This window comes from Arachis ipaensis, chromosome B04, assembly GCF_000816755.2.
Source record: "Arachis ipaensis cultivar K30076 chromosome B04, Araip1.1, whole genome shotgun sequence".
Taxonomy (NCBI): domain Eukaryota; kingdom Viridiplantae; phylum Streptophyta; class Magnoliopsida; order Fabales; family Fabaceae; genus Arachis; species Arachis ipaensis.
In genome coordinates, this window is record NC_029788.2 from 130,849,825 (window position 1) to 130,863,001 (window position 13,177).

General features: G+C 36.1%; 5 protein-coding genes across 8 annotated transcripts in view; 3 read left to right on the plus strand and 2 right to left on the minus strand.

Moving 5' to 3' along the window:
- LOC107637402 (F-box/kelch-repeat protein At3g06240-like) overlaps nt 1–307 on the minus strand; it is a 1,491-nt gene extending 1,184 nt beyond the window's left edge. The window contains exon 1 of the mRNA XM_016340819.1: nt 183–307. Coding sequence (XP_016196305.1) covers nt 183–307 — 125 coding nt within the window. The remainder of the gene's footprint in view (nt 1–182) is intronic.
- LOC107637403 lies at nt 1,219–2,788 on the plus strand. Its single transcript, XM_016340820.2, has 2 exons — nt 1,219–2,224; nt 2,376–2,788. Exons 1-2 carry the CDS (start codon nt 1,698–1,700, stop codon nt 2,425–2,427), a joined length of 579 nt encoding a protein of 192 aa, XP_016196306.1. The 5' UTR covers nt 1,219–1,697; the 3' UTR covers nt 2,428–2,788.
- LOC107638178 lies at nt 4,024–5,566 on the plus strand. Its single transcript, XM_016341346.2, has one exon. The coding sequence runs from the start codon at nt 4,280–4,282 to the stop codon at nt 5,393–5,395; it is 1,116 nt and encodes a 371-aa protein (XP_016196832.1). The 5' UTR covers nt 4,024–4,279; the 3' UTR covers nt 5,396–5,566.
- Nucleotides 5,948–7,376, minus strand: LOC107637404 (F-box protein CPR30-like). The gene has a single exon (XM_016340821.2). It carries the CDS (start codon nt 7,283–7,285, stop codon nt 6,188–6,190), a length of 1,098 nt encoding a protein of 365 aa, XP_016196307.1. The 5' UTR covers nt 7,286–7,376; the 3' UTR covers nt 5,948–6,187.
- Nucleotides 10,458–12,933, plus strand: LOC107635547 (spermatogenesis-associated protein 20-like). Of its 4 annotated transcripts, none has more exons than XM_021122161.1 (5): nt 10,458–10,743; nt 10,866–11,138; nt 11,239–11,349; nt 11,699–11,923; nt 12,205–12,565. In XM_021122161.1, exons 2-5 carry the CDS (start codon nt 10,950–10,952, stop codon nt 12,211–12,213), a joined length of 534 nt encoding a protein of 177 aa, XP_020977820.1. In that variant the 5' UTR covers nt 10,458–10,743; nt 10,866–10,949; the 3' UTR covers nt 12,214–12,565. The 4 variants fall into 4 exon arrangements, with proteins under 4 accessions (XP_020977820.1, XP_016194530.1, XP_020977819.1 ...); XM_016339044.2 differs by having other exon boundaries at nt 10,459–10,752; nt 12,007–12,299; XM_021122160.1 differs by having other exon boundaries at nt 10,461–10,743; nt 12,007–12,299.

Below are 13,177 nucleotides of genomic sequence, written 5' to 3' on the forward strand. Positions count from 1 at the left end.
AGACATTTGTTGATGTTTTAGAAGGACCATCTAGAAAGAGTGCATCTAAATCAACAGTTGTTGGCTTGGTGGAATCGTCGGGATAGAGGAGGAGTCTATGGGAGGGTGCCAGAGAGAGATCAAAATGGGATTTTGGCAAGTTGGGGTCTGAGATCAAAGTGTTCCATAGCTTGGAAACACACCTTAGACGCACAAGGTTTTTTATGGGAATCCTCATTAAGATTCCTCGTACCAACTCTGCAGGAAGTATGTCGTCGATGCTGATGTTTCTGTTATTCTTCTTGTTACTGTGGACGTCCATGTCCATGGCATTCAAGCAAAAGATGATGAAGTGTTTCTGCTTTGGTTGCACTAGTAAGTTATAAGTGCTTTAGTAGTATCCTTTTAGTGTGTTTAAGATTTAATCAAATTCCATTTAGGTTTAGTTTGGTAAAGCTTTTACTTTTTTAAAGTTGTAGCATTTATATTTGGTAAATCAAATTAAAAATTGTTTTTAATAACCACAACCACAAGCAACAACAATTGTATTTGGTAAAATAGCTTTTAAAATTTAAAAATACTATAATAGACATAAATGTAAGTATTAAATTTGAAAATTAGTTAACATATGAAGTTATATTAGACTTTTAAATTTTGAAAAGCACAAGCCAACTTTAAAAAGCTTTATCTTAGATGCTTTTAGGGCTTGTTTGGGTGAGTTTTTAAGAAAAGATCTTTTTTCGAGTTATATTTTTTTAAAAGATCTTATAGAAGTAAAAGTAATTTTATGTTTGGATATCTCATGTAAAAAGGTTTTTTTATCTATCAATTATGTTTGGGTATAACAATATAAAAGTACTTTTTTGTTTATTTATTACATGAAAAAGATCTTTTTTTTATTTTACTAATGCTTTTACTTTTACTACTAGAAATTTGCCAAACACGTTAAAAAACATGCACTTAAAAGTACTCCGATCTTTTAAAAGCTGTAAGTACAAGCACATGATCTTTTTTATTTACCAAACATAAAATTGAGGAGTTTGAACTTTTAAAAAGCACGAGCACTTCTTCAAAAAATTTTACCAAACCAAGCTTTAATCAATTAAAATCAGTTATCATATCTTTGGAAATTTAAAATTTAAATAAAATTCAATCTAAAAATCAAATTTAATATAAAATTAAAAATTAATTAACAAATCTTAGGATCGGAGTTTTTTATTTTCTTATCATCTTCCTTGATTGTTGGATATCTCAACTACTCTTTTATCTGCCTACAATTTATGCTAACAGAAAAGTAAATTTTTTGGTGTTAAATGGATTCTTAAAAACTCAAATAATTTATCAAATGGAAGCTAACTATACGATTATGCGTGAGCTTCAACTTTTATCATTCATATCTGAAACGAAATCATAATTTTTTAAAGCAAATTCGAAAAAGAAAATGGACAAAAACAAATTCTTTGAAGCTTCTTACCAGTCAAATTAAACATTCTAGCTAGCTACACTAAAAATTGTGTTCTCAAGTTCATGCTCTCCTGATTCTCTTTGTTTGAGCTCATTGTGATTTTCTTCTTGAGTATCTGCACAAGAAGCCTAGCTCATATTACAAATCAACGTATTAGACATTCTAAAGAAAGGTTAACCCCTAAAACCATGGAATTCATTAATGTCATTGCAAAGCACAGTCGATTCCAAGTCTAAAACTATGGAATTCATTAATGTTTGAATACAACAATATAAAAATATGGAAAAATTGGGCACCTTCTGTGTTCTTTAATGGGGCTATCCATTGGTTGAATCATGATGGTGATTATGATGCTATTGTTACTATTCTTGTCTTTGATACTAGCAAAAGGAATGGTTTTTTAGAGATTCCTGTGCCAGAACAAGTAGGAAAGTGTTATCCTTGCCGACTGACGGTACTGGGAGGGTGTTTAGCCTTGTATTATGATAAATGTGATTATGATTATGATAAATGTGTGATATGGGTGATGAAAGAGTACAACGTGCAGTCTTCTTGGACTTCCTATGAGATTCCCAGCAGTTACTTTGAGCCAGTGTGCTTGTCCGAGGATGGCGATTTTATAGGATTCGATGAATCACCTGGAATGTCGAAATATAATGTTAGAGGAGAGCTGCTCCTGCGTTTTGATCACGCTTGTGATCAGATTGGGTACGTTTCGTATAATGTTTATACAGAGAGTCTCTTGATGCTGCCTAATGATGGCTCTGAGGAGAAAGAAGGGTATGTAACATTGTTCTTTCGTGCTTTGCTTTGTGCCATTTTAGCCCTGCTAATTTTGCTATATGCCATTATGATGGATGAAATGTTTTGATAAATCCATGTCTACTATAGTGACTTTACCAGTTTACTCATAAACTGATATTTTCTGCAGGAGTTCATCAGGAGTTAAAGGGACTGAAGAGAGCACCAACTTAGCCACTTGATTGTTGTTTTAAGCTAAAGGTAAAGTGGAAGGAGTTTCAAGAAACTTTTGTATTTGTTTTTGAGTTTGCTTTAAAAATGAGTTTCTTTCCATATATGAATGTTGGAAACTCAAGGACATATAGACAATTCAAATGGTGCAAGTCATGTATTACATGCAGTATCTTTTGTGAATATGCAATAATAGTACTACTAATAGTTCTTAAGTCTGCTTTAATTTTATTTCTCTTCTGCTATACATGCATGATGAATGTAGCTTTCCGATATTCATTTTGCATTGAGATCTCTATTAAGTCAATACATATATTATGACACAATGATTGGTATATATGCTGTGTAGAACCATGTATATATTATATAATATCATGTCACTATTTGTTAGGGAGGTAAGCATCAAAGTGGTCTCTGAAGTTATCGTCGAGCCTCAAAGTAATCCCGAAGTTAAAAATTAGTCGTAATTGTCCCTGAAGTTGAGCTCCGGTAATCATAGTCGTCCTTCCGGTCAATTTCGTCCAGCTAACGCAACCGGAAAGTTGACCTGGAGTCGCTGGTGACACGTTAGCAGCGCAACGGCTAGCTGAGGTGGCGCAGTAAACGTTTTGGACTCAATTTGGTCCCTAATTTTAGGTTAAAAACCCTAGCCCCCAATTCTTCTCCTTTCTTCTCCATCGCACACGCTGTTCTCGTCTACTCTCCGTCGCACCAGAAGTGAGTCTTCAGTGTCTTCTTCATCTTCGAACACCACACGTTATGGCTAGCGCTAGCAATGCAATTGGGAGCTCCAACAACCCACGATCATTTGGAAGCATCATGAGGAGAATGAATAAAAACAGAAATGCGCGCCTGCCAGAATTCTAATCCAGGGAGACCGTTCGTGGGTTGCCCAAACTACAATGTAAGTGTTTGATGCTGTTCTTTGTTGTATATCTAGATGTAAAGTTTGAAAATTACTTTCCTGGAAAGATTAACCCCTAAAACCATGGAATTCATTAGTGTCATTGCAAAGCACAGATTCCAAGTCTAAACATGATATCCATTTTCTAATTGAATTTATCACTCAGACTTCCCTTAATTATAGGAATAAAACACAGCAACGTACTCTCCCAATTCAGAAAGAGGGACAGAGAGCTCAATCAACCAATGAATGCCGTTAAAAAAACCCTTTTGACAGCGAAGTCCCCTGTTTAGTGGATCATTGAGAAGTAGTGCAACCTTAATGCTCCTCCATGAATTCTTTCTCGCTGAAAACAAATCCAATTGATATTCTGTTCTTTCATCATCCCTCAAACCTATGACAAGCAAGTAGTCATATACAGCAGTGTACTAGGAGAAGCTTTTCTCAGGGAATTGAGGTAAAGTTACGAAGCCTCTGCAGGATCCGACGATATGAAATTGATGGCGTGGTTGGTTGAGTTTCAGGGAACATTGCTATAAGAGTTACTGCCATCCTAAACTTTCTATGACAGCATCTTCACTATTAATTAATTCGAAGGGTACCATACTAATTTAAAATAATAATTTTAATCAACAAAACCCATAAAAATTTCTCAATCACACGCACTATACTATAGGTCATTGGTATTAATATCCTGAAAAACCTCAAATACTATATTTTCATAATCATAACTCATAAGATCAAATAATGGAACTCTAGTTTCCTAGATTGCTAAAAATAGTTAGTTTAAGAACTAAGGGCTTAGTCAAACACTCAAACCTCTTAATCGCTATATTTGTTGTGACTGGTTTGGTGTTTCCCATCACACCTCTTCACTATGCATTATGGAGCCACACATTCCAGCTTCTTGCAGAGTTCTAATTCTACACTCCCCTTAACACTCACTACTGCAAAAAGCCATGCTATTCTTATCACCCAAACAATCTCTATTCCTTATTCCCATTTTTGTAATCGCTATCAGCCAAACAGTCCCTATTCTTGCACGTAATGCTCACGTCATCAATTTCCGCTCACCGAACCTGTATCCAGAATCACTCGCGTGGGATCCACAAGCGCAGCATTTCCTCCTTGGATCCCTCCAGCAGCGCCTTATCGCTGCAGTATCCGATGCCGGCGTCGTGGAAACCTTCATCTCCGACACCGACCTTCCTGACGGTGCTTCCATCCTCGGCATCGCCGTCGATTCTTACCGCAACCGCCTCCTCGCGGTCGTTCACCAGAACCACAACAACAATCAACCTCCGTTCAACGCACTCGCGGCCTACGACGCTCGCTCCCGCCACCGAATATTCCTCTCCTCGCTCCCTTCCTCCTCCGAAGACACGTCCCCCGCTGCCGCAAACGACGTCGCCGTCGACTACGACGGTAATGCCTTCGTAACAAACTCCGCGGGAAACTACATCTGGAAAGTAACCGTTGATGGCGAGGCCTCGATCTTCTCCAGATCTCAGCTCTTCACGGCGAACATTCCGGCGACGGCGAAGAACGACAGCCTCTTAGGCCTCAATGGAATAGCTTACGTAAGCAAAGGTTACCTCCTCGTTGTTCAATCGTGCACGGGAAAACTATTCAAGGTTGACGCGATCGACGGAACAGCGAGGGTGGTGATTTTGAACGAGGATCTCGTCGGCGCCGACGACATTGCCTTGAGGAAGGACGGAGGAGTTGCGGCGGCGGTGTCGCCGGTGAACAAGATGTGGTTCCTGAAGAGCGAAGACAGCTGGGCGGAGGGAGTGGTGTTCGACAGGTTGGAGCTGGATCTGCGACGGTTTCCGACATCGGTGACGATGGGAGAGAAGGGAAGGGTTTACGTGTTGTACGGACACTTGGACGAAGGGAGGGTTGGGGATTCAGTGAGGGAGGGTTTCGGAATCGCTGAGGTGCGGTCAAAGAGAGAGGGTCAAGATGACAGTATTTGGCTCTTTGTTTTAATGGGTGTGGGCTTCGCAATTTTAATGTTCTGGAGGTTCCAGATGAGCCAGCTTGTTAAAAAAATGCACCACAAGATTAATTGATTCTCTTCCTTTTCTTGTCCATATTCTTTATATTCTTGTGCTAGATTTTACTATTTTTTATTTTTGAAAATATTCCGTTTATCTTTATTTCGAGTATTAGTTTAGTTTGATCAATTGTTTTCTTTACTGCAGAGCTTTTTGAATTGTGAGGTTGAGCATAAATTATGTGTATAATATATGCATGCTTAGTTGATTGTTTTTCAGTATAGCTAGCTAGAAAGCGACTCATTGAATTGGACAATATTTCTTCTTTCTCCTCTTGTGTTAATTAGAGTCATTAAAAAATTATTCTCTTCAATTAATTTGTTATAAACACTCGTTAATAACTTCTTGTTCAATTAACACATTAGAATCAGAGTTATACTTTGTATAAGAAGCACTTAATAATTTTTCTGTTAACTGTTACTTAGTACTTCTTATAAGGAGTAAAATGATTTTGAAATTTCCAATTTTAAGATGCTAGTACAACAATAGCAATAAGAGCAACAGAAAATCAAATTTTAAAGCCAAAAAAGAAAAAAGAAAAACTAAAAGTGCCATGAAGCTTCTTCCAACTTGCCAACCCTACAATTTATTGAAAATAGAATAATAACATGCCTAAGAAAAGATCCGCCTACTGTAGAAAGCAAGACAAGTCTTAAAACTTAGATTCCTAAAACATTGTTAAGTCCAAATTCATCATCTCCAATATTCAAATCAAAACACACATTAGCAAGCAAAATTATCAAGATGATGAAAATCACAAGAAAAATAGTTGCATCTTGCATGACATACTCTTTGCCCAAGTGGTCTTCAGTTCTTCTTGGGGAGTGTGGCGAGACTCTCTGTATACACAGTGCACCTTCCAAAGAAGCCACCGTGAATCACATCAGAATAGTGTTGAAGACATTGAAGCAACTCTCCTTCAAGATTATATTTGTGGATCTTATCACTTTTGGTATCAAGCATAATAAAATCACTGCCATTGGATGATAAGGCCAGAGGAATCATACATATGTTATGAATCTCATAGAGAGTCCAAGATGACCGCACTTTATATTCCTTCATCACCCATATCCTAGTTTTGTAGCCATTATTGTAGCTTAACAAATACAAAGCTAGACACTCTCCTAATATCACCAGATCAGACAACGTCCCCACATGTTCCTTTTCAGGCAGCGCTATCATTGAGAAACTCCTTTCTTTCACATCGAAGATTAGCATATCTTTGTAATAGCTATCTTGAATAATCATCCAATGTATAGCTCCATTAAAAAACAACCCCGGAGAGTAAAACAAACACTGCCTGAGTATAGATATGGGGAAGGGGAATACAGCATCAATTTTGATCCATGAATTGGTCCGCAATGAAAAGCAATCAAAGCGGTATCTCTTATCAGCTATTACTATCAAGTAATCATCATTTGATGCATCATAAGCAACACCATACAGAATCGCATCCTTTTTAATACTATAACCGTAAGATATTTTTTTGCAGGATCCAGTCACTGGGTTCCATATGATAATAAAACCCGGTTCACGGTGCAAGAATACAAATCCTCTGCAGGATCCAAGAACAACAAAATAGTAGGAGTCGCGTTCCTTCTTATTATTCCCAAAAGGGAGAGGGACATCTTTTATTGCAGCATGAAGAATTTCAGCGTCTTCATTGTATAGTGCATGTAGGTCAACCAAGCGAGCCTCCTCATTGTTCTTGTTGAAGAAGAATGAAGGGGCGAATCCGGAAGAGTGGTGAAGATGTAATTCCACGAAGTTTGAATCGGAGATGAGAGAAAACCATAGCTTAGAAACAAACTTGAGACGGAATAGATCTTTGGCCTGCACCCTCAATAAGATTGCTTGGAACAACTCCAGAGGAAGATCGTTGATGCTCTTCTGGTTATTATCCATTCATGCTAAGTGTTTTCATGCTCTGTATGATTCTTATGTAAATGCTTCATTGTATTTGTGAAGGGTTGTTGGTCCAAATTCTATCAGACTTAAATTCTTGTTAGTTAGTTAGTTCTATTTTTAAGCCTTAGAGTTTCTCATATACCAAATTTTTTGAACCTAAAATTTAGTTTCTCAAAATATTGAAATATAATATTTAATAAGCACACTTTTAATTATATCCTTACAAAAAATAAATGTATTATTTTAATTTGAATTTTAAGTTAAATTTTAACATTCTAAAGTCATGATGTGTAACAAATTCATCTATGTTTTTGGGGCTGTTGAAACCCCATCTTTCTCATGACTGGAATACTCAGAACACTGAAACATGCACTATCTTCTTCCTCCTCTGTTTATTTTCTAAGTGTTTTTTTTTCCTTCTAAACCTAAATAATGAATTTAAAAAGAGTTAAATTTTTTTTTTGTGAAAAATCAAAATGAGGAATTTTGTAAACAAGTGATATTTATAAAATAAAAATTGAAACTTTCATCAATTTTAATAATTAATAACAGTATAATGTTGTTTGGATTGGATTATATGAATTTAAAAATCAAATTCAAAATTAATTCAATTCAATTAATACTTTTTTTAATTAAAAATTAGGTTTGAATCCACTCTAAATTATGCGAATCTGGTCACTTGAATTGGTTTAGAGGATTTGGTTTAAGACGGAATTAAATTTAATTTAATTTAAACCTTCATCATATCTCATATATATGAAACATTATCTTCATCAAACAATGAATGATTATTACAATAACAATAACAACACACAAAATTCAAACTTTAAAGCAAAATAGAATAAAACTAAAGTTTCTTGAAACTTTCAACTCAATTGCCAACCTTACAATCTATTTAAAATAGAACAACATGCATGCATGCCTAAGTTGGATTCCAATCATCCTTGACAAACTTGATATCTTCTGAGAAAAGATCCGCCAGCAAAACTCAATCCAATACCTAACTGCAGTAAACAATTCAATAATTATTCATAAATAAGATTCAAAACTCACGTACATTAATTATTAAGCAATTAAATTAACATGAATATATAACAAGGTGCAAATAAAGCTCATTAATTATTACATACCATTTTTCCATTTCTTCTTGTCACAGCTGGGGAGTGTGGCGAGACTCGGAGTATACACAGTACTAATGTGCTCAAAAGCTATTACGTGACAGAAACTATAATTAAAGTATTTAAAACACTGAACCCTCTCTCCTTCAAGTTTATACTTGGCAAAATTCATAGTGACACGATCTAACACAATAACATCACTGTAATTAGATAAGAATAAAGAAATGCAGTGGTGAGGAATCTCGTAGAGAAGAATCCAAGATGATGGCACTTTATATTTCTTCAACACCCATACCTGAGTTCTTTTATTATTATCACGGTAGTCGAAGAAATTCAAAGCTAGGCACCCTCCTAATATCACGAGTTTGGAGGGCCACCACGTTAGTTTTTGTTCAGGTAAAGGTATCTTTGAGAATCTCCTTTTCCTCACATCAAATATTAGAATATCTCGATTGCTAGGTCGATAAGACAACCAATGTATAGCTCCGTTAAAGAACAACCCCCAAGGTATAAACTCGTAGGTTATCAAAGGTGTGGGGGGTGCAACATCAATCTTGGTCCATGAATTAGTCCTCAAAGAAAAACAATGAGGCTGGTTTTCCTTAGAGAATATAACTATTACGTAATCATCATTTGATGCATCATAACCAATGCCATGAATAATATTATTTTTTTTAACAGCATTATAGTAAGATATTTTTTTGTGGGATTGGGTCACTGGATTCCATAGAATAATATAATATGGATAGTGGCGTAACAATACAAACCCTCTGCATGATCCAAGAACAAGTAAATTGGAACGTGTGTTCTTCTTCCATGGGAAAGGGAGAGAGAATTTTTCTATTGAGGTGTCAAGGGTGGCACCACCATGAAAGAGTGCGTGTAGGTCAACGGACCCAACCAGTTGATCATTATGGGCGAAGAAGTATGAAGGGATGGTGAATTCTGAAGTGTGGTGAAAATGAAATTCCACAAAGGTTGGATCGGAAATGAGAGAGAGCCATAGCTTAGAAACGAACCTGAGAGGAAAGAGATGCTTGGCTGGTACCCTCACTAAGATTGCTTGGAGCAACTCCAGAGGGAGAAGCTCGTTGATGCTCTTCTGGTTGTTATCCATAGAAGCAAGCTCTGTTTTGTTCTGCTTGGTTCTTATGTAATTGCTGAAGACTGTTGGGAATTAACGGCTGTTGGTCAAAGATTCTATCTGATTGAATTCTTGTTTGTTAGTTCTATCTTTGAGCCTAGGATTCCTCTTGAATTTTGTTTAAACGGTTTTGAAATCCAATAATTTACTGACATCCTTGGTTACTACTAATTAGTAGTATGACATTAAGTTAAAGCTTATGACTCTAATTTCATTGAATGTACCTAATCTTATAAGGATAGGCCATCTGCTAAAAATTATTTATAAAATCTATATTTATCTATAGTAATTGACAGTTCAGTACAATAAAGTAGATACAAGATTTCTGATACTAATTCTCCTTCTCTTTAAAAGTTATTCACTATGTATTTTACTCCCAATAATTTAAAACTACAATAAAGTAGCGTGCAAAAAAATTTCTTGACAAAATTACTGATACTAATTCTGCTTCTCTTTAAAAGCTATTCACTATGTATTTTCGTCCCAATAATTTAAAACTAAATTAGATATAAGATTAATAAAATAAGCACACATTGCTCGATAACACAGACAAACAGAAATTTTACAAGACTCATTTGACAAATTCACTGGATTCTGTACCTTGCATCTGAAGTCTGCAGGAGAAACTTATTATCCCCAAAAGAATCTACAATTAAAACTTCTAGGATTGAGTTCATAAAATTTTGACATGATAAAAAAAGTACATTATGTAATCTGCAAAATAAAACATCTAAAGTTTTGCATAACCAACTAAAAAATATTACTAATTTACTATTGGATTTGATTCAAAAGATAGGCCATGGATTCCTTACTCCTACATTTTTGTAGGAGTATCATTAACCTGCATCAAAATAATTATAAAATATACCCCATTTTTTTTTTGTAAAAATTACTAATTGCATTTTGATCCCTCTAATTATTAGTTTTTTAACTTTATTCTTTTTCCTTTCATTCTCACATTAGAAGCATTCAAGCATTCAGAGAAGAGAAGAAAAGGTCTGCTAGGGTTTTATACAATTTCAATTCCTGCATTTCTCGCTTCTTCTTCCTCTTCCTCTGCTGCAAGTCTCATTAGCATTATCCTCGCTGCCGCAACACGCCTCCGCCGCCACCGCAACCTGCCGCCTCCGCGCGCAACCTGCCGCCGCCGCCCACGACGTTGCCCCCGCCGCGCAAGACGCTTTTCTCCACATGTAATAGATGTATTGTAATTTATCATTTGTTGTTTTGCTATATTTGCAGTTGGCTTTCAACTTTTTTTTCCCCTTTGAATATTTTGTTTCAACCATTTTGTTAATTTTAATTTTCGGTTTAGGTTGAAGACATACTTGGAGAGCATGCTGATATTTTTATTGAGCACTATTACATAAAGCAGTCTGGTAACTGTGACCTATCTAGCATGAGCGATCCTCACGATGAATTTAAGGGAAAGAATGTCCTGATTGAGAGAAAAAAATCAAAAGATCCTTCAGAGATCACATCAAAGTACAGCATGTCAATTGAAACATATAAAGATATTCTTGGAGAATGTAGGCGTAAGCTGTTCGAAGTAAGGTCAAGGCGGGCAAGGCCACATTTGGATGATAAAGTATTCCCGTAAACATGGTTACTAATTTATTTAAGAATCTTCTATTATGATACTGGTTTCAACTTTTTAGTATGAGTCTCAAGAGATCCTATGCTTCTAGGTTATTGTATCTTGGAATGGACTGGCTATCTCATCTTTTTCCAGGGCCTCCAAGATTCTCCTGGGTGAAGTTGAGGGCACTAAATTCTATTTTCCTGTTGTTGGCACTGAAGTAAGTTTCCCCTTATACAGATGTGTCCATATATATAATTAGAGAGGCTTTGATATTTTAGTTTTGCCCTTTTGCTGAATGACTTTTGGCATTTAAAAAGACAGAAGACACACTGCTTTTATATCATGGATGTCTGTAAATTATCCTATTATGGATAAATTTTATATTGTTGTGTTGATCAAAATGGGAATTGGCAGTTTATGAGTTAGTTGGCATTGGCAGTTATAAGGGAATTGTGGATGAAGCTTGTTAAAGGAACACCTGGAGACAATTAGATCCTCTTCTTTTTTTCAGTTTTGAGTAATTGCTAATATATTCAACTTTCTCCTTTTTGTTTTGCAAATTCCAGCCAAAGGAATACATGCAAATTGCGGAAAAAGCAGCATTATTTATTAAGAAGGAACTTCACAATGCTGAAACCCAAAGGCTGAACCATAGTTTCAGAAATTCTCCATCTAAAGCACCTGGTTTCTTGGATGATTATGCTTTTCTGATCTCTGGATTACTGGATCTCTATGAATTTGGTGGTGGAATCAACTGGCTTCAATGGGCAATTGAATTGCAGGGCACTCAGGTAAAGATTGATATCTGAATCTGAAAGAAATTTCACGGTGCTTTGCCAGACATCGAGTTCCTCCTGAGATGTGTTACTTGCAGGATGCTTTGTTTCTTGATGGGGATGGAGGTGGATATTTCAATAATACTTGCAGGTGGATATTTCAGTTCTTCTCCGTGTGAAAGAAGACCATGATGGGGCAGAACCCTCTGGGAACTCGATGTCAGCTATAAATCTTTTTAAATATCAATTACCCGAACTGTTGGAAATTGAAAGCTTCTTCAAATGCCCGGTTTCAGGGACCCTGATCCAACTATAGCCTTGTACCTCAAGGGATTCAATTTTCAGAGAGATAAGAGAAAGTGAACAGTTTCCTAGACCATAAAAATCGTCCTCATGAAGCTGTTTGAGATTGAGTCATACAAGGCATGGGCAGCTGCAGAACTTGAGCAACAGAAAGAGGTTGAAGAGGCTGAGGTTTCCATGCAGGAAGCTCAGGACTACCTTGATTCTGTCACGGAAAGTGCCATGGACGAGTTCCGGCGCTTCGAAGAGGAGCTTGAGAGCATGTCAAAGGCTGAAATGGAGAGCCTAGTTAACACTGCTGAGGGTGCAAGAAAGATGGGAAATTTGATGGAGAAAGCTGCCTCCATTGCTTCCAAGAAGTATATTGAGGCTGCACTCAATTCAGCCACTGCTTCCATGAAATCTGCTTGGAAGGGAATCTCTTCTGGCAAGGTCCATCCTTCTTAAAACATGAGAATAACAAAATAACCCTCCTATTGAAATGTATTTAGTTAAAATCTGTAATAAGATACTTCTGTTTTAGCCTTTTGTTTTGTTATCTTCTGTTCTTATATTGCTGTTATAGAAATTGGATCAGAATTGATGTACCAAATTTGATAGGCTGAGAATTCATGATTCAGCCACCAGTGAGAATGCAAACAGATTTAATGTTCATGACACATTGAAAATCCAATACTTTCATGGATGAATCTGATATAACAGTTAGTAGTTAGGTTTATGAAGCTTAATATCCAAGATTTGTCAGTAATGTATTTATCCCTCGATTCTTCTTAAGAGATATATTATTACTTCTTTGGTTTAATTGAATTTAGTGTCATCGAGGGGCATATGCATATCAAAAGAAATAACCATTCAATTAAAAATAACAAACATAAGAATAACAAACATAATTATCTGCATATTTATTAAATTAAACATATAATATATTCATTATTCACATTGTTTAGTATTCTCATTGTCTATTTA

Coding starts and splice junctions, on each gene's coding strand:
- LOC107637403 (XM_016340820.2), top strand. CDS start 1,698: ATGTTTGAATACAACAATATAAAAATATGGAAAAATTGGGCACCTTCT. Junction 2,225..2,375: donor GGCTCTGAGGAGAAAGAAGG/GTATGTAACATT, acceptor TATTTTCTGCAG/GAGTTCATCAGGAGTTAAAG.
- LOC107638178 (XM_016341346.2), top strand. CDS start 4,280: ATGCTATTCTTATCACCCAAACAATCTCTATTCCTTATTCCCATTTTT.
- LOC107637404 (XM_016340821.2), bottom strand. CDS start 7,285: ATGGATAATAACCAGAAGAGCATCAACGATCTTCCTCTGGAGTTGTTC.
- LOC107635547 (XM_016339044.2), top strand. CDS start 10,950: ATGAGCGATCCTCACGATGAATTTAAGGGAAAGAATGTCCTGATTGAG. Junction 11,139..11,238: donor GGCCACATTTGGATGATAAA/GTATTCCCGTAA, acceptor CTATGCTTCTAG/GTTATTGTATCTTGGAATGG. Junction 11,924..12,006: donor TTGAATTGCAGGGCACTCAG/GTAAAGATTGAT, acceptor TGTTACTTGCAG/GATGCTTTGTTTCTTGATGG.